General features: G+C 38.8%; 2 protein-coding genes across 2 annotated transcripts in view; one reads left to right on the top strand and one right to left on the bottom strand.

The window, feature by feature from the left end:
- Positions 1 to 8800, top strand: part of Dhx36 (DEAH-box helicase 36) — a 42762-nt gene extending 33962 nt beyond the window's left edge. Inside the window, exons 21-25 of the mRNA XM_055596833.1 lie at positions 1944 to 2043; positions 2160 to 2250; positions 4784 to 4904; positions 5492 to 5644; positions 6082 to 8800. Of these exons, the coding sequence (XP_055452808.1) occupies positions 1944 to 2043; positions 2160 to 2250; positions 4784 to 4904; positions 5492 to 5644; positions 6082 to 6267 (651 nt within the window). The 3' untranslated portion in view covers positions 6268 to 8800. The remainder of the gene's footprint in view (positions 1 to 1943; positions 2044 to 2159; positions 2251 to 4783; positions 4905 to 5491; positions 5645 to 6081) is intronic.
- A 6708-nt stretch (positions 8801 to 15508) lies between these two features.
- Arhgef26 (Rho guanine nucleotide exchange factor 26) overlaps positions 15509 to 19826 on the bottom strand; it is a 98626-nt gene continuing 94308 nt past the window's right edge. The window contains exons 12-14 of the mRNA XM_055596871.1: positions 19461 to 19528; positions 18161 to 18265; positions 15509 to 17461 (exon numbers count right to left, since the gene is read on the bottom strand). Coding sequence (XP_055452846.1) covers positions 17319 to 17461; positions 18161 to 18265; positions 19461 to 19528 — 316 coding nt within the window. The 3' untranslated portion in view covers positions 15509 to 17318. The remainder of the gene's footprint in view (positions 17462 to 18160; positions 18266 to 19460; positions 19529 to 19826) is intronic.

Below are 19826 nucleotides of genomic sequence, written 5' to 3'. Positions count from 1 at the left end.
GGGGGCAGTTGAACTGCTAAGCTCAGAATCCAACTTGAAGACCAAAGAACACCACAAAGCAGACATTCCTAGGAAGCAGATTATTGGCATAAAGGAAAGCTTTAATAGTTAGGATATGGATGCAGCTGAAAAACATAAAAATTAAAGTGACACAAAGTTGAAAGACAAGCCTAACCCCCAGTGCAGTAAATATTACAGCATAGGAATCATGTATAGTGGAGACTTAGCCAGACACCTGTCAAATACCATTTCCTGAAATGGAAAAATGAAATTACTAGATTATGGAAAGACAGCTAAATCCAAGTTGTCTGTGTGAATAACATGTCCATTTGAGACATAAACCAAGTTTAAAGACAAAAGATGAACATTCAAGAAAGCACTCAAGAAACATGTTTTTTTCTGGCTTCCTGAAAACAGTCACTGGCAAGGAAACAGTGAAGATTTCTGCGGGGAACTTGCTTGTCTCCTGATTGACAGTGCACACTGAAACTGTCTAACTGCAGAAGGAACACAAAGTAGTGATAGAAACTATACAATGAGGACATCATGCAAAGATGGCTTCCCTCAAATTATGTTATAGTGACCAGGAGGAAGTGGCTATCAGACTCATTTAAAAGAAGAATTATGTGGGGAAACTAAGTTAGCCTTTGTAAGAAAGAAACACTTGCATGTAGCCAGTTTTATGTATTATAAAACACATAATTTATGTGTCAAACTTGGAGGAATTCCTTAGAAAATATTTTTGTGGTTGTGAGAACATATTCATCTCAACAGTTCATTTTCATTTCTGTGGAACCTCTTTAAAGTTAATTACATATTATAAAAACTTGTTTTTGAGACAGAGTCTTGGTTGTAGCCCAGGCTGGCTGAACTGTTTTGTTCTATGAGCATCCAGTTTGCTTGGTTTTCAGACCTGTAACACAGTTCCCAGGTAAAATAAAAAATAAAAATAAATCAGGCTCATCTTAAGGTAGGAGTATGCCTACCTTATGACATGCCTGTAATCCTAGCACTTAGGAAGCAAAGACAGGAAGAGTATCAGGAATTCAGCCAGCTTCAGCTATATAGTTTGAGGCCAACCTGGGCTATATAAAATTCTGCTTCAAAAAACCCAAGAAACAAAAGCAGGGAACAAAACAAATAGGATGTCATTCTTGAGGATGCTTCTTTCTGTGTTTCTGTTGGTGTATGTGCATAGTAAGCATCTATAATATTAGTGATCATGAAGATAACTAGGTGGGACAATTTCTCTTTTGCTATACTGAGCCATCCAACATTTCTCTTAACTCATAGTTTCTCTTCACGATGATGCTCCTGTGCCAGTGTTAACAGTATAATTGTTGTGGGTTTTTTGTTTCTGCTTCTTTTTAAAAGCAGACTAAAGGGAAATTCCAAAACTCAGGTGTTTTGCAAAATGGAATCATTCTGTAAATATTAGGGTTTTTTTCCCCCCTCTTTATATAATGCTGTTTTTTTCCCCACCAAATAATTTAGTCTTATAGGCTATATATCTTAAAAATGTATATTTCTGTTAATAGAACACAAAAGCAACAACTAAGAATATAGATAGTAGAAACAGTTGTGTTCCAGTAAAGTTTATTAACAGAAACTGGCTTTTGTGATATTCCAGTTTCCTCCTTAAATGATAACATGTATGAGTGAGCTGGAGAGATAGCTCAGCAGTTAAATGTTTTTGCTATACAAGGCCCAAACTGGTTCCCAGCACACAAGTCTGGTGGCCCTTAACTGCCTCTAACTCCATCTAGAGGTGCTTTGAAACCTTCAGGCCTCCATAGGCACCTGGACTCACATGGAATACACACACACACACACACACACACACACACACAAAATTAAAATAAATCTTGTTTTAAATGTATCACATGATGTAAAGGCCCTGTGCACAAAGGGTTTCTAGCTGTTTGTTAACCATTGCTCTCCAGATGCTGCATAACATGAAGGGACAGTTTGCTGAGCATCTCCTGGGAGCTGGATTCGTAAGCAGTAGAAGTCCCAAAGATCCAAAAGCTAATGTAAATTCAGGTAAAGCAAACAAAAACAAACAAACAAAGCCCAAAACAGTGTAAATCACTTGCCATTAATGGGTCATTGCTTCAGTATTTTACTCTTTTTCCCTTCTACTTTTCTTCTCCCAATAGATAATGAGAAGATAATTAAAGCTGTCATCTGTGCTGGTTTATATCCCAAAGTTGCTAAAATCCGACTAAATTTCGGTAAAAAGAGGAAAATGTAAGCATTGAAGATTAGAACCCTCTACTAGAAATGTATTCTCTCTCCTTGTTGGCTGTATTCTTTGCATGTTTGATAATTTAGATGCATAGGAATTTGTTGAGCATAGGGATCTGTCCCTTACAACACAGATCACCCATTTACAAAATAGGTTAGTAAAACATGGAACTTCTGTAAGCATTAAAAGCTGACAGAGCAGTGTGAGTGAGAAGCAATGTCTGAAGAGATACTGACTAGATTTTGTTGTTTTATGAATATGTGTATGTGTGTATATATAATTTATATATTCCCTTTTCTTAGAAAATGAGGAGGGGATATTTTTTAAACAGCGATTTGAATAAAACTTATTTCAGTCTTTGGAGAAATGAAATGCATGTCCACATAGTCGTAGTAGCAGTTGGAAATAATAGTGAGGAATATTTCTGCCTCATAGTTTACTCTAGTGAGGATACTGAAAGTCAGAAGAGGCCAGAGGTATTGAATTGTTGTCACCCTTTGGAAGGTGTTTAGTAGTCATTGGCTCAGCTCAGTTCATTGAGAAATTCAGGTTTTAATTTGGGTTTATCTTAAGGAATTGATTACAAATGCTTTTTAACAGGTGTGTAGCAAATAGCATAGGTGTCTATTAGCAATGGGAAAATTAATGGTTTAAAACTGTAGTAGCATGTAAGATATTAGGATTAATGTAAATGAAAATGCTCGGTATTTTGTGATTATAAAAATAGAAAACACAGACTGCCAAGAATGACCAACATTAAGATTATGTTCTAGGCTATGATTCTGAAACTGGGGTGACCACAACCACCACCAGCAAAGAACATTCAACTAGTAGCTGGAGATGTTTATTGGTACATAACTTAGAAGAGATCTTTTCATGTTTCTTAGACCAGGCGTACTACTAAGCATTCAGTAATGTACACACAGCTGCCCCAGACGAGGAATTGGTTAGGTTGCAGGGTTATGGGTAAGCAGAAGTATTTTAGTATGGCTGCATTATCTATATTGTAAATGATCTCAGTTGGTTTGGGTTTTTTTGTTTTGCATTTTTTGTTTTGAAGCAGGGTTTTTTATATCATAGCCTCTGCTGGCCTCCAACTCATGCTCCTGCTCACACAGGCCAGAGGTTTGTTAAATAAATCTTTACTGGGGCACAGTTATGCCCATTTATTTCTATATTGTCTGCTTTCCTGTTTCCCTAGCAGAGCAGGGTAAGATGAGACAGATTGGAAGGCCACCAAATTTTAAAACTTATCTGGCTTTATGCAGAAAATTTCTAACTCCTGGGTTGCAGAATAACACTGGTTAGGTTGACTGAGAAAAAGTAATTCATGTTTTTATTCTGAATCAATCATAACTATGACTTTTGATTTTGATATGTTTTGAATTCATAGAACCTTAAAAACTCTGAAGAGGGGATTATGAAGTAGGAAGTGCAACATATTACCATTATTTAAAAACAAGCCATGAAATAATCATCTATCTGATATTAATGAACAAAGTAACTTACAAACTGGCCATCAACAAAAAAGATCCCTAGGGCCTGTGAGATGGTTTATGTAGGCAGGCACTTATTACCAGGTCTGACAACCTGGGGTCCATCTCTGAGCTCCTAGAAACCAGCATGGTGAAGGGGAAAAATGATCCTGATTCACCTCACCTTCACACGTGCACTCCTTCCCTCCACAAAATCTCTGTAGTACCAGGAAAGTCCCTCAGATGTCAGTTAAGTAAACATCTAAGATATATTTATTTTGAAATTGAGTGAGTAGAGGACATTTAAAAACCTTTAAAAGGGCCTGAAGAGATGGCTCAGCAGTTAGAGTCCTGGCTACTCTTCCATGGGACTCAGGCTCTATATCCTATGCCCCTGTGGCTGCTCACCCTGTCTGTAACTCCAGTCTTAGGTGACCAAGTGCCTCCAGGCTTCTGCGGGCACCAAGTACACACGTGCTACACATATTGTACACAGGCAAAATACTCATACACCTATAGTAAATCTGAAAGATTAAAAAAAATCTGTTTTCACAAAAGTCTCTTTTAAAAAAATGTAATTTTGTGTTCTTCTGGGAACACAGTTAACCAATGGAAGGTATTAGTTGATTATTTCATAGTTACTGTATAATTTGAAGGTAGTGGTCATTATGGCAATGGTATAGTGAAATGTAGACTCTTCTGTCAGTAAAAGCTCCTTCCTAATCATTGCACATGCTTTCTTTACCCTTCATTGTGTACTGTATACTAACACCACTAAAGAATAGTCTCATCACCTGTCTGGTGAGATAATTACCAACACAATGTAGATTCATTGTTAAGATGTAGCATACTTATATTTTGCTCATGTGCTTTCGCCTGTCCTCAATAAAATGCTACTTTGAAATGTATACATTGCAGACATATATGGAACTCATGTAGTCTGTTTTTTTTAAGATTGCTTTCTTTGTTCATTTTGTTTACTGAGCTACCTATATTTTTTGAAGTAATGGGGGAAATCCATTAAGACACTTATGAACTATATTATTATAACTTTTTAAAGGGTGAAAGTTCACACAAAGTCTGATGGTCTGGTTTCTATTCATCCAAAGTCTGTCAATGTGGAGCAGACAGACTTCCACTATAACTGGCTCATCTATCACCTGAAGATGAGGACAAGCAGTGTAAGTGAACATTTAACATAATTGTATATCTGAATGCAAGTCTTGTAGTTTTATAACTTTATACTTTAAAAATTATACTTTTTCTCTGACATAAATTAGGGTGTTTTTTTTTCTATAAGTAGATAGTGTCCTTTTTGTATATTTTCATGAAGTACATCAGCTACTTTTTGTGTGGTTTTCTTTGAGAAGCCGCTTTCAAGAAATGCTGTTAGAAGTTTGCTGTGTGAAGATTTGTTGGCATGACAGTATGTCTGTCTAATAAGTTGGGTAGTGGTCAGAATACTAAGTAAGATTCTGTTTTTATATGTTGTATATACAAATAATTGTTTTAGCTTTATTGCTGGTGTTAGTTTTGACATTCAGAATATATTCAAGGAAAATCATTCTTTAGAACAAAAAAATAAGATCTCTAGGAATTAGGAATGGTTCACTTAAAATGTTATTTCTTCAAATTTAATCTTCAAACTCACATTAGCAAGCTAACAGCTGTTTTAGAAAGCTGCTGCTGAATGTCTGGGATGTTAAATTATGTGGTGGTCATCCTTTTTTACCTCCTCATGCACTTACGACATTAACGCTCCTTACAGATATACTTGTACGACTGTACGGAAGTTTCACCATACTGTCTTTTGTTCTTTGGAGGAGATATTTCCATCCGGAAAGATAATGACCAGGAAATTATTGCTGTAGATGAATGGATTGTGTTTCAGTCTCCAGAAAGAATTGCCCATCTTGTCAAGGTGACTGATGTTAATGGTTGAATTAGTGGTCTTGTGGGTGACTAGATGGCTAAGCATGTTTGCTGCTGAGCTGAAAGACCTGATGACTTGCACTGTCCTTGGTGGACACGTGGTAGAAGTATGTAACTGACTTCTGAAAGTGGCTTTCTGATGCCCACATGCAATCTGTGGTTCACGTCATGGCCTCCAAGACAAATTAATTGTTCTTATAAAAAGAATGTTTCTTACTCTATTGAAAGAGAGCCAGTTGTGTGACTGATTTTAGTTTTCCAAATTATTTTTTATGCATTAATAAACTTTAAGGATTAGAGTTTGAATCTTTTTACCCTTCTTTGTAATAGCTTATGAAAATCTTTGTCCACACCAAAGTCACATTTGTCTCTGATGTCTAAAAATCCATCTTCCTTGATGAGCATGTGTGCTTCCTTTAACCTTAGGGGCTAAGAAAGGAATTGGATATCCTTCTGCAAGAGAAGATTGAATGTCCTCATCCTGTAGACTGGAACGACACTAAGTCAAGAGACTGTGCAGTACTGTCAGCTATTCTGGACTTGATCAAAACACAGGAAAAGGCTACTCCAAGGAACTTGCCACCACGGTCACAGGAAGAATATTATAGCTGACAGCTTTGTGTGTTTTTCTAAAACCTATCCTGATGTTCATGTTTCTCTCTCTTTTTTTTTTTTTTTTAGTTTTTGGCAAAAATACCAAGTCCTGGTTATGACTCAGTGTATAAGCTAGAAACTTTCAATGGGTAGTAAAGAGTTAATGTGCATGAATAAACAGTGTCATCTAGCTCTACTATAAAGACACTGGGAAAAGCAGTGTGCTCTCTGTTCTAGGTATGTCCACACTTGGGGAGAATTCCTTTTCCATATATTAAGTGTTGTAACATTGAGAAATTTCTTTATGCCATTATACAATTAATTTTTTATCTATAATGACTGTCCAGAGACAGTAATAATAGAATGTTTGCCCAAAAAGCAGTGTGACAAGAGTTTGAATACAACCACATTTTTTTTAAAAATGAACTTCTATTACAAGTAAATTTGTTGTAATAAAGCCCAGTATTTAATAAAATGTACAATGTGTAAATCTAAGCTAACTTCTTGGTTTGGTTTCTAGACTTCTACTTATGACTTGGCTTGTTTCTTTTTATTTGTTTGTTTGATGTTTCTCTTTGTTTTTTCACTATTAAATAATGTTCTTACACCATCTTCCTGCCCCTTGTAGCATAATGTAGCAGCTGAGCACCATGTCTGGTTGTGATGTCTGAGGTCCTATCTCAGCTCAGCACCTTTTCCTTATCTGAAGGACAGGTAAAGATTGTGATGAGGGTTGAATATGGTATTGAAAGGTGCACAGACCAGTGTCTGATGAATATAATCCTCACGCCATCTTTGTTACTGTTTGTTATGAAATATTTTTAACATATCTTTTACCGTTTTATTTTTTTATACTGAGGATCCTGCAGGTGGCTGAGCCAAGGGCCTCACACGTTAGACAAGTACCAATGTACTGAGCCACATCCCCCGCTATAATACACTGTGTTTATGCTTTTTTACACTCTTAGTTAACAAAACAAATCTGTTTTCCGGCTTGTTGTTTTTTTTCACTGTTTTTACCCTTCATGTTCCTTATTCAAGTCCCTCTAGCTTAAAGATGTTGTTTTCCTCCTATCCAAGAGTCAGTGGTTGTTTTCAGATAATCAAATTTGGTCTTAGTTTCCTATTAAGTAATGAGATGGCCAGGACATACTATAATGCTGCCATGGATTTGCTGACCACACTGGTTCGGGTACTGCTTCTATGCCTGAATGTATGTCACCTGGCCTTGTGTACAATTATTTGAATGTACTGTGCTCTCAGTTTATTCTTTTGGGTTGTTTACCAAAATTATGCTTCTCCCTGAACTTAGTCATAGAGGTGTCACAATATTAGAGCATATTAGTTTTGCCCCTAAAGCCAAGTAAGTATTTAGTCTCCACAACAATGGAAAGCTGTTTTAGAAGTCTTTACAGCTGAGCAGTAGACAAAGATAAGTGTGGTATTGCCACCACCTGTTCATGTGTCTGCCTGACAGCTGAGGAGGATGGAGGGTGAATTGCAGGTGCTCTGAAGGTTCTGCTGCTTCACAGACGAGGACTGGAAAATGCATTCCAAGCCTCAAAATGACTTGTTCTGTAGTGGTCCTAAAAAAAATAGGTCATCAAGAAACAAAAACAAACAAAAACACAAAACCTGTTTGCACAATCCAGAGAATAATTTGGAAAAAACATTAAAACAAAAACTTCAGAGAAGAAATGAAATATACTGTTGCATAATGCTTTAAGAGTACATACATATGGTACTTTCTTAATTAATTGATAGGGACAAAAAAAAGTCTAGTAATTTTAAGTCAATTAATTGCAAACTATTTTCCTGCATTTGTAAAATAAAGTCTACTTTAAAATTATTTCAGTACCCATGCACCCAGGCTAAAGAAATATTGGCATATTTCCTTCCATTCTCAACACTAAGCTTGTATTTATTCTTAAAGTAACTATAATTATGTTGTATGTGTATATATTGTAATTCTTACTTGTTAAACAGCATTTTTGTTCTGATTTCTTTTTTTTTTTAAACATTTTCACTGGAGAATATTTGAAAATGTATCCATGAAAATAAATCATGTTACCATTGTTTGTTATATATGTATTTCTATACATTTTTAAATTTTCATGGTATTATATATAGTTAACCAGTTTAAGAGTATAATTTCAGTGATTTTGTCTGCTGTATGAAATCATGTAACAAACACCACCATAGTTTTGATGTAGAACATTCCCATCAACTTAAGATTTTTCACTCGTTGCTTTGAGGCAAAATTGCTACCCCCCCCCCCCCCCCCGACCCCAGCTTGTACCCTCTGGCGCCCAGTGATCATAATTTCATCAATAATTTTGCCTTTTCTAGGATTCACACAGTCTATGTGTCCAGCCTTGTTCACATAATATAAAGCATCGAGATAATTCATGAATTTGATGTACATATTAGTAATTTTTATTGTTTACTGTTCTCTTTTATGGTTATGTCATTGTATCCAGTTACCACTTGATGGACATTGCACATATTTTAAACATTTTTGCTGATACTGAATAAAGCTGCTCTAAGCGTGTGTACAGTTGTCATGTGGTTTCTTTCCTGTTTTCCCTTCCTGTATAAGTTTCTAGAATTAAGATAGTTCCATTAGAGGGTACACTGTGTCTTTTTAAAAAGGATTCTCTTTTCTTTCATGTGTATATGTGCCTATGCAATGTTTATATGCGTCACAGGTGTGCAGGTACCCATGGAGGCAAAAAGAGGGCATTGGATCCCCTAGACCTGTACTTGTAGGCTGTTGTGAGCTGCCATATGGATGCAGGGAACTGAACTCAAGCCTTCTGTAAGCGCTCCTAATCCTTAGATTACTGAGTCCTCTCACCAGCCTCCTGGCAAAGTGTGTCTCTAAGAAACTACCAAACTTTCCTCAAGTGGCTATACCACTTCTACATGCCCAGTTTGTTGTTGGTACTTGATATTTTCATTGGTGGTTAGTTTGATTTTTAACATACAGTTAAGTGTTCTATTTCATTTTGTCTTAATTTTTTTCCTTCTATGATTAGCAGTGAGCATCTTTCCATGTGCTTAGTTGCTGCTTTGCCTAGTTATAGTAATTTCATTCTTTACCTTATGTCAAATGATGTGTTGAAAAGTTTTCAGTCTGGGAAGATTATTCATTTTAGATAGGTGTTCTGTTAGTGCTTGTTTCTTGACCTTGAAAATGGTCAGATGTCCTTTTCACATGGAAAACAAGTGCCAGGAGAAAGAGGCACCAACTTTAAAGGATAAGATATGAGAATAAAGCAGCAGGGTGTTGAAAACACCATGAGAGCAACTGGTCTGGAAGCATCTCGGAACCAGTCTGCATTGTGAATGTGGTCCGGCCAGTCCTGACTTTCCTTTGGTTCTTAAATTTGACAGATGGCATAGAAAATTTCAAATCAGAGTTTCAAGACAGAATGAGTAGGATCTTTCTAAAAACAAAGGTGACATGGATAGGTGGGAGTAATTCCCTAGAGGTTTAATGGAGAAGAATTCTCCGGGACTTTTTCTGGCCTTCTTCCTATATTGCTGACCCTTCAATAAAGTGGATGTGAAGAATTTGATGAATTCACTTACCTATTTTGGGGGACCAGGGATCAGGAAGATTTACAGTAACTTGGAATTTATGACCTAGAACTAGTGAAAGTTTTATTAAAATGTATGTCAATGAATAAAATAGATGTACATAATTATCAAAATATGCACAAATCTATTATAAAAGTTGAAATTCACCAAAACATAGACTAAGGTGCCAGAGTACAGAGAGATGTAGAGTAATGACTCTAAAACTAGTAGGAACATGCTAGTGTAGTAGCTTCCAGAACACGTAGACCATTAATGGTTAAGGACTATGGACATTTAAACTTTCATCCTTCTGGAGAGTTTGCACCATGGTGGTGGTCTTAGGGTTTCTGTTGCTGTGATGAAACAAAAAGGAAGTTGGGGAGGAAAGGTCTTATTTGGCTTAGACTTCCAGACAGGAATTCAAACAGGGCAGACACCTGGAGGCAGGGCCCAATGGAGGAGTGCTGCTTGCTGGCTGGCTCATCATTGCTTGCTCAGTCTGCTTTCTTTTAGAAAGGCAGGGACCACCAGCCCAGGGATGCCCTGTGGTACCTCTTCCTCAATCACTAATTTCAGCAATGCCCTACAGCTGGATTTTATGGAGACATTTTGCCAATTGAGGTTCCCTCATTTTAGATAACTAACTTGTGTCATATTTTCTTTGCTTTTTTTTTTTTTTTTTGCCATAGCTTCCAATCAGTCTCTTGTTTTATTTTCAGTCCTTAAAAGCCAATTGTGTTTTTTTTTTGTTGTTGTTGTTGTTGTTATTTATTATTTATTACACTTTATTCACTTTGTACCCTGGCTGTAGCCCCCTCCCTCATCTCCTCTCAGAATCACCCTCCCTCCCCCTTCTCCCTCTATGACCCAATCCTAGTCCACTAATAGGGGAGGTCCTCCTTCCCTTCTACTTGACCCTAGCTTATCAGGTCTCATCAAGACTGGCTGAATTGTCTTCCTCTGTGGCCTGGCAAAGCTGCACCCTTCCAGGGGGGAGGTGACTAAAGAGCCAGCCCCCTGCTTCCTTTACTAGGGAACACACTTGGACACTGAGTCTATGCTCCCCCACAAGTGGTTTTTAGATATATATATAATATAGAATAAACATACTAAAATCTATACTTCTTTAGAAGCTAAACAAGAAGGAGGACCCTAGGGAAGATGCTCAGTCCTTATTCAGAAGGGCAAACAGGACAGACATCCGAAGTGGAGGAAGACAGGGAACAAGACAAGAGCCTACCACAGAGGGCCTCTGAAAGACTATCCAGCAGGGTATTGAATCAGATGCTAAGACTCATAGCCAAACTTTGGGCAGAGTGTAGGGAATCTTATGGAAGAAAGGGGAGATAGACCTGCAGGGGACAGGAGCTCCACAAGGAGACCAACAGAGCCATAAAACACTGGGCCCAGGAGGCATGCAGAGGCCAATATTCTAACCAATTGTTTTCAAGCCAATGTTTTTAATATTCAAGCCAATTGTTTTTCCTTGATTTTAAGATAAAAATGGATGGGTGCATAGATTATCCATTCACTTACTGAAGGGCATCATGGTTGCCTCCAAGTTTTGATGATTGTGAAAACAGCTGCTATAAACATTTATGCACATTTTTGTGTATATGGGCATGTTTTTAAACTCATTTGGATAAAACCCAAGGCCTGTGATTGTGGGATCATATGGTAGGGATATTTAGTTCAGTCAGAAACTGCCAAACTTCCTTCCCGAGAGGTTATTGCATTTCAGCTAGCAGTAAGAGTTCCTGTTCCTGTTTCCTCATCAGTGTTTGGGGTTATTAGGGTCTTCCCTTTCAGTGTTTTGTTCTTTTGTTACAGGGTCTCACTATGTACACCTGGCTGGCCATTCAGGACAAGCGCACCTCCCTCTGCCTCTCCAGCGCTGAGATTGGGATTATCGCTTACACAGCCATGCTGGCCCCTTTTAGCTGTGGGAGTGTGCCTGATGATATTTAGTCTGCACCTCTGACATCCAAGCATCCTTTCAAATGCTTATTGTGTGTTCTGGTGAGCTATTCAGACCCTTGCTATTTAAAATTGAGACCAATCCTGGACTTTGAGTTAAAATGTAAGAGTTCCTTGTGTATTTTGGATGAAAAACTCATTGTATTTATATTTATTAAGACATTTTTTCCTTTTGGTTTTTCGAGACAGGGTTTCTCTGTGTAGTCTTGGCTGTCCTGGACTCACTTTGTAAACTAGGATGGCCTCAAACTCACAGAGATCCTCTAGCCTCTGCCTCCCAAAGTGCTGGGATTGATTACAGGCTATTCAGACAATTTTTAACTTTATATTTTGACCATATTCTTCCCCTCCCCTAACCTTTTAGATCCCCTTCCCCTTCCTACCCACCTAACTTTAAACTCTTTCTCAAACATAAACAACAAAAAAAGCACAGTACAGGAACAATTTCCAAAATCAAAACAAAATAAACCACTCCCCCAAAACAAACCAACCAAACAAACAAAAAAAACCCACATCAAACTAACCAAATAAACACACACACTCACACACACACACACACACACACACACACACAGAGAGAGAGAGAGAGAGAGAGAGAGAACTGTAGATTCCATTATATGTTGGCCAACTACTGAGCATGAGGCTTGTTGTGGAGTGGTTGATATACACAGTGTCACTTCATTGGAGGGAACTGATTTTCCCTCTCCCAGCAGGTATAAGAGAGTCAGTTGTTAATCTTTGCCCTATTAGCTAGATTTCCATTCATTTATTTTTTAAAAATATAACAAAATAAAATATAAGATGAAAACTATCATATCAGAGTTGGACAAGACAAACAGAAGAGCCTGAGAGAAGACACAAGAATCAGAGACCCACTTGTTCTCATACCCAGGAATCACATCAAAACACTAAACGAAGTTTAGACACAGAGGATCTAGTGCAGGCCTATGCAGACCCTGTTGTTCCTGCTTCAGTCTCTGAGTTCACAGGAGCTTATGTTGATTTAGAAGGCCTTGTTTTCTTGGTGTCCTCCATCCCCTCTGACTCCTACACACTTTCTGCCTTCTTTTCTATGGAGTTCCCTGACACTTGTGGGGAGGGATTTAATGGAGACATCTCATTTAGGACTGCAGGAGGAAGTTTCTCTGATGACAGATGTTAAGCAGACTATCCTTAGGAGGCATTTCCTTTATCAGGGATACACTTGCAAGCTTCCTCACTCTGAGGCTTTTTAAAGAATTCTAACGAAGCTCAGTTTATCAAGTTTTCTTTTATCATCGATTATACCTTTGATGTTTTTATCCCCAAAACCAGGGTCGCCAAAAGTTTCTTCTATGACATCTGAAGAAGTTAAAGCTTTGCATCCTACATTTGGGTCTAAGAGCCAAGTGCAAATTCCATTTGAAAGCACATGCTGAAATTTTTGCAGGGTGTTATATGTCTAGTATATTGTCATTAAGTCTGTACTTTTATGGATCCTTCTCTAATGAAATTTTACTAAGATATGTTGGTATACTTTATGATCTCATATTGATTTATATTTCTCTAATTTTTATTTACATTTTAAGGCCATATTATTGTGTGGATACATAAATTATTTTATCCTTGATTATATTTAACCTTCATTGGCATTCAGGCATTATCTTTAGTCAGATCTCTTGTCTTATAGGTCATTTATCTAATGCTGGTACACGTTTTGAATATTGTGACACTTTAGCAAAAAGTATGTATTCATGTAGGTACTAAGAGTGTTTATCAGTTGACTTCCTTTATCTGTCTCTCCAGAAAATGTACTCACTGGAGGGATCCCCTGTATCCAAGATCACTCTCCCTTCCTACTGAAGCTTACATCCTAGACTGCTTGGATGATCTTGCTTACCTAGTCTGGCAATGCTCCCTTCCTCTGGCCTTTCTCTAGGACTCCATTTAAATATTTATATTCTCCATGGCTATAGCCTCTGATTTCTTGTAGTTTCTTCTAGCCTCTCTTCAAATCCCCTAGGATCTTGTTTAACTGTCTAATCTGATAGTTAACTATAAAATTTCTAGTTGGTTTTATCTCTTAAAGTTCTGTAGATACTAGATCTCTATTCCATTTTAAAGTGTGGCATTATCTCTACAAATAGCATTCATGGATATTCTTATGACCTCTTATGTTAGCATCCCGTGTCTCTGGGCTGTTTATTTGTGTCACAGTGCCATGTCTCTGAGTCTTTGCTGGACCTACGCCCACTTGCATATAGAAATAACTGAGTTTTGGTGCTTTGTTTGAGTCAGTGAAGTTTTAGTTTCCCTCTGCTAGGACTTAAATGTGTTAGAGTTAAGCAGGCAAATCGTTGTCTTTCAGGTTCATAATCCCACACCAGAGTAAGCTCCTGAGGGACTCAGTCTCCACATACTACACTGACCTACATTCTTAAACTGCAAATCAAAGTGTCTTAGCTTCTCTGCGGCTTCCCATGCACTGGAAAAATGAAGCAGAGGATGATGTGTTCTGCTGCTTACTAGGAATGGTATACCCACCTCTCTTCATCTAAGGCCAGCTTAAGTAGAAATATAACAAAGATGACTTAGATTTCAAAATTGTATTTCAGAGGGTCTAGTGGGTATTTGCTGTCACATGATGTACTTCAGCTGTGAGAAAGTTGGAAGTATCTAGCATTTTAAGGGTTTATGCTGGATGAGGAAAGCAGAATTCCAAGAAGACTCTGCTAACCTCCACCTCCCTGTTTTTTACATCATGTATTATGTTGAATGGCCAAGGAAATGTACAGATCTAACCAAGAGCTAAAATTAGGCAATTCTGAAACATTAATTTGCCTACTTAAAGAAATAAGTTAATCTTTGTGGAAATTATTCTATGAGCCTAATTTAATCATGAAACCTTTAACGGATATTTTCTATTGCAGGATATTTGATCCCATTGTGAATCCCAAAATTGTGAACTGTAAAATCTTGTTTCTTTGAAGGTTTTTTTTCTTATAGCTAGTACAGAAAGCCATATTGACTAGTAAGAATAGATTAAAAAATAATCAAATCATATTAATTATAATTGGTATTGAGATAATTTCAGTTCTGTTATTTAGCTTTTCATTTAATGCTTCCATTTTAGGCCATCTGGAGAAGCACTAAACAGGGCTTTAAGGTCTTCTATTTTGGGGCTCACAATGAGATGAAATATCCTGCAACATCCCCCCCTTACTCCTTCATGCAGCATGAACAGGGAGTATAAGAATTAAGCATTCTAGTGCTGCCTTGAAGATGAAAGGATCATGAGGCAGTTGCAGCCATGTACCCAGGACTTCTGACTTTTCTAACTGTGAGATTCTACACAGACTCTGAGTATTTCTTCAAGTCACTTCATTTTGTAGAAATCTTATGCAGTAATTGGAAAGTTAATATAGAAAGGTTTGAGTGTGTTCTTTCACCATGATTTACTAGGTGATAAAATTTCATCAGCACAAAAACAATAGGACCAAGATTCTCAAAAGCATGTGTTTTGTAGGGTAGCTAATGCCAGGGCATGCCTAAGAGACAAGATGAGTCTTTTGTAATGCTGGCTATAGACACCTTCCTAGTGCAGCTTTGATTGAACACAAATCCCTAAAACCATAAACTTCACACCATGAGTGTATCAAATCCCGCCAGCACAGAAACAGAAGTATATAGACAATCTTTATAAGCTTTGTTGAAAGTGTACAAGCAGTTTCAATTTATTGGAACAAAAGTAATATTTCTGTTTACAGCAGTGAAGTCACTGTACATTTCAAAGAAGCCATATAAAACAGGTTTGTGTAAAGATGTGTTCTGTTAAAAACAATCATTTAAAATGAAACACTGTGATTGTTAAATACCTGCTCTACAGGGGACACTTTAATAACAGTGTTGGGCTGCTTGACTTCAAGGACACATACATCTCCACTGTTTAACACTTATAAATTAATTTACAAGATTCGTAGCATTCCTTTAGAGCTGCAAAGGGGTGTTAGCAAAAATAATACAAAATGCTTCCCCTTGCAGGCAACATGCTCTGTCCTAAGTAACACATGACATTAGATTAAACTACAGCTTGTTAGCATGTCTTCTAAACAGCATGTGACATTACTGAAGAGGAGACGACTTTCTTCTCTGTAATTCCTCTTTATAAAACAGGCAGATTTCTTGTTTTATAATGTGGGATATCTCTTGCTGGGGGGGGCCACTGCTATTGCTTCATTCACATACTAACTCATACCTCAAAAATCAAGACCTGACATGTCTTTTGTAAGGAATACATATACAGGCAAAAGGAAAACAACCCAAAGGTGAGAAGCGCCTGGGATCCCTACTCTTGTTTATGGCCGAGGTGGATGGGTTGCAGGGTCCGAGCCAGCTCCTACACACTGGGCTTCTGGAACTTTACGGTTTGGGTGCTGTTTAGATAGGAGCAGTGACGTGGGACAAAGATCTGAGCTCTCTGATAATGTATATTTAGATTTTACTTGGTGAACCGAATAGAGAGGTTAGAGCTACTAATGAAAATAATTTTTCCCCTGTCACTCTTTCAAACCTTCATTACTTTTTAAAGAACTCTAGAATACTACCTTGTCTCTCCTTGTCCTAGTGGGAAAAAAAAAATAATGTCTTATAGGAAATCAGCTATGAGAGACTCCAAACCTAGACACCGGGCATTGAGTGCAATAAACTCCTGTTAAGGTCAAGATATTTCAAGCAAGTGCCTTGTTGCCATCTTGATACTCTCTAAGCTTTCTCCTTCTGAAAACTGTTAATGTGTATTCCAGCCATTTTTTGATTGAAAACAAATAGAATAGTTAGGAACCATGTGTTACTGAAGGCAGAGCAGTCTCCTGTCAGCTCTTTAGCAGGTGGCCTGAAATATCCTAGCTTCAGGATGTCCTCACATAGGAGAACTGTAAATCCCATGTCATTGTAGTACTTTAGGTTTATTAGGCTATAGTTATCCGAGACCAATACTGAATGAGATGGATCTTTAAAAACCCTCACTGGGTCGCTCCTCACTTTCCTTCTAATGAGGAAAATGGCAGCAAAGTTCAAGTGTCAATTTCCCTTTCGTAGAAAGAGGTTTACAAAACATGACAGCTCACCTAACTGAACTATTATTAGTTGCTTTTGGAATTAACACCATTAGGCTAAGACACAAAAATATTTACAAAATGGACACTCCTTAACGATAAACTCAGTGAGGCTGTGGGACCATACCAAGGAGTGAAATGAGGATAGAGAAGCTAAAGAACAGCATCTTACATAACGAAGTGGAAGTGGGAGGAGCCAAGACGGTCCCTCATCCCTGAAGTAGAGAGTGGATCCAAGAAGGTCTCCAGGAGCATCGTTATGCAAAAACCGAGCTGTGTGGACTAACTGCATCTGGCGGCTGTTCTTCCAAGAGGGTAGAACAATTTGGCAAGCTTACAGGCAAGTGTTTTCACCCTTTTAGTTACGTGGACTGTGACGACGGTAAACTTAGCCCCATTCTGCTGGCGTCTGAGAGATCATACGTTGGTCTCCAGTCCGAGCAAGCGCCCCATCCTCTCCACATTCTTATCAATAGTGGCTTGGCATGTTATGGCCTTCGCACATTCCATGGGAAACCAGCCCCTTTCTCCGTCTCGAAGACGTTCCCCTTCATACCAGCCTGCAAGGAAAAACAGGCTGCATTAGCCAAGCACTGTTGGGAGGGATCTTCTCGTGACAGCTCACTCTGAAGAGGCGATGCCCACTCAGAGGTATCTTCCTTCTGTGGGATGGGTTCCAGGGATAATAGTCAAGAAGAAATGAGTGCACTAGATCACTGTTAAGGCTAAAGTATTTGAGGTGAAATAGGACAAGGTTTCAAGAGAGAATGAGTGATATACCAGAGATTGGACATGAGCAGAAGCTCTGAAGGGAGGAGGCCGAGAGTGTGTGAATTAGCTGAACTCAGAAAGGGAATCTTTTGGGCAGGAGTGGCAGGAAAACCTTTCCTTTCTAGGCAAGGGGGCAGGGCAGAAAAGCCTGTGGAGGTGAGAGCTAGGTGACTGCAGGACTGGGAAGGAAAGGAAACTTCATGATGGCTGCTTATCGTGTTTCAAAAGTAAGCATGGAGAGAAAGGCAGACAGTGGGCAAGGTAAGGGTTTTTTAAATGGATCATCTCTGAGCAATCTGTAGGGCTTTGAGAAGCTTCTGATTTGGGATATGAATCATCAGGAAGGGGTTAAGAACAAGGATGAAGTAAAGGATGTCTTGAGGAAGCATCACTGCCAGGGTATGGAACACAGGTGTTGGTAACAACATGAAGCTCCTTGGACCAGAGGCTCCTGAGCACCAGTCCACCATGAGAATAATCCTACTCACCATCGCCAACACGCTGATAAATGAGGACCACATCCGCCACCTGCAGGGAGAGTTCGTCTGGCTGTTTGGCGGTAAAAGACCTAATGATCTCCACCTGGGTCAGTGCTGCGGAGGAAAGGGGACACACTGAGCTTCCAGGGGCTGGCGAGCAAAACTTGTACAAAGTGGCAGCATGCATTCACTCACTTGGCTCTGTGATTTCAGGGCTGGCGCTGGCAGACTGGGCCGGGCTTCTGCGGGAAGTTAAAGAAGCCTCATGCCTGCTTCTAAGCTTTAAAAAGTTTTAAAAATTGCGTTTAAGATGGCTCCTATGACGCATACCTATGCTCAGCAATACTCTTGATCAGGTGTCATTCATTGTATTACACATTGGGGAAACTGAGGCGAGAGAGTAGGTGATAGACCAAGATCATATAATTGATACTATCTGCACTACCCAATCTCGGTCCACAGTGACCCTATCCTACTAGCAACCAGGCAAAAGAAGCTGTGCCAAGGCTTAGAAAAAGGGAGGGCTCCAAGCAAAAGCTATTCAGACTAATTCAGCGTACCCCCAAATGCTGATTTACAACACAACTTCAGCAGAACTGACTGAAATGGCTTCGTGATTGGTTTGTAATATAAAGTTTGATATCAAACCAACCACACTTACTGGACTCTAAAAGCTGTGATTGTTAAAGTTCCAGAAAACCACTTTGCAAGCCTCATCCTTCAGTCCTCCAACTCATTATGCAGAACTCTAGCATCAAGTAAAGAAAGAGCATCCTAGGACACCAGAACAACAAAGTACCTTTTCTGGGCCTTGCCACTTCCACTAAAAAAAGATCAGAAGAAAAAAAAAAAAAGTAATTTTCTTTAGACCCAAAGCTTGTAACCAGACAGGGTGGCTCAGATTCCGTAATCCAGCATTCAGGAAACTGAGGCAAAACCTTGAGTGTGAAACCCAGGCAAGGCAGAGCTACATTGTAAGTCTTTTTCTCAAACAAAACAATAAAAATCAAGCGCACCCCACACTTTTCTGCTCATATTCAAACCTGCTAATAACAGCTGAATGTATGGTTCAAGCAGGGCTTTCACCCTCTGTAATTTACCTTAGTCCTCACAATAACCCACAGTGAACCCAACGCCTCTGACTCACAGAGGGGGAAGCAAACTCAGTCTAAGTAAGCATGTTTGTCTAACAGCTGTACATGGAACCTTGTAAAACAGGTAGATAGTGTGACCAGTCAGTAACTATGCCAGCCAGCAGAGGGCAGAGCTCCTCCGTGTTCCGGGACAGCTACCTCTCCTGGAAACTTACTGGTTCTGTCGGGTGGCTGCTTCACGCTGCTATGTCCCAGTGCTGTGATCCAGCGGGCTCGCTCACTCCTAAACACAGAAAATGGGTGCATTTCAGATTCGTCCCTTAGACACTGGGGTTATTTTATCCCACCGAGCCAGTGTAAATCCCAAAACATAAAGGATCCTGGAGGGTAGGGACTGACCTTTTATAACAGGGGCAGGAGTGATTTTCAAAATGACAGATGAGCAGTCATTATTGTCAAATATAAATCTGGCTAGCTTGGATATACAATGAAGAACTGAATACTCCAGCATATTAAATCACAGATATTTAGCACACTCCTGGTCTGGTGTTCAACAGTTCAAAGTATCAATTTCACCTGTA

Source organism: Psammomys obesus, unplaced genomic scaffold, assembly GCF_907164565.1.
Source record: "Psammomys obesus unplaced genomic scaffold, mPsaObe1.curated_primary_1811, whole genome shotgun sequence".
Classification (NCBI taxonomy): Eukaryota; Metazoa; Chordata; class Mammalia; order Rodentia; family Muridae; genus Psammomys; species Psammomys obesus.
This window is presented reverse-complemented; position numbering and strand designations above follow the sequence as displayed.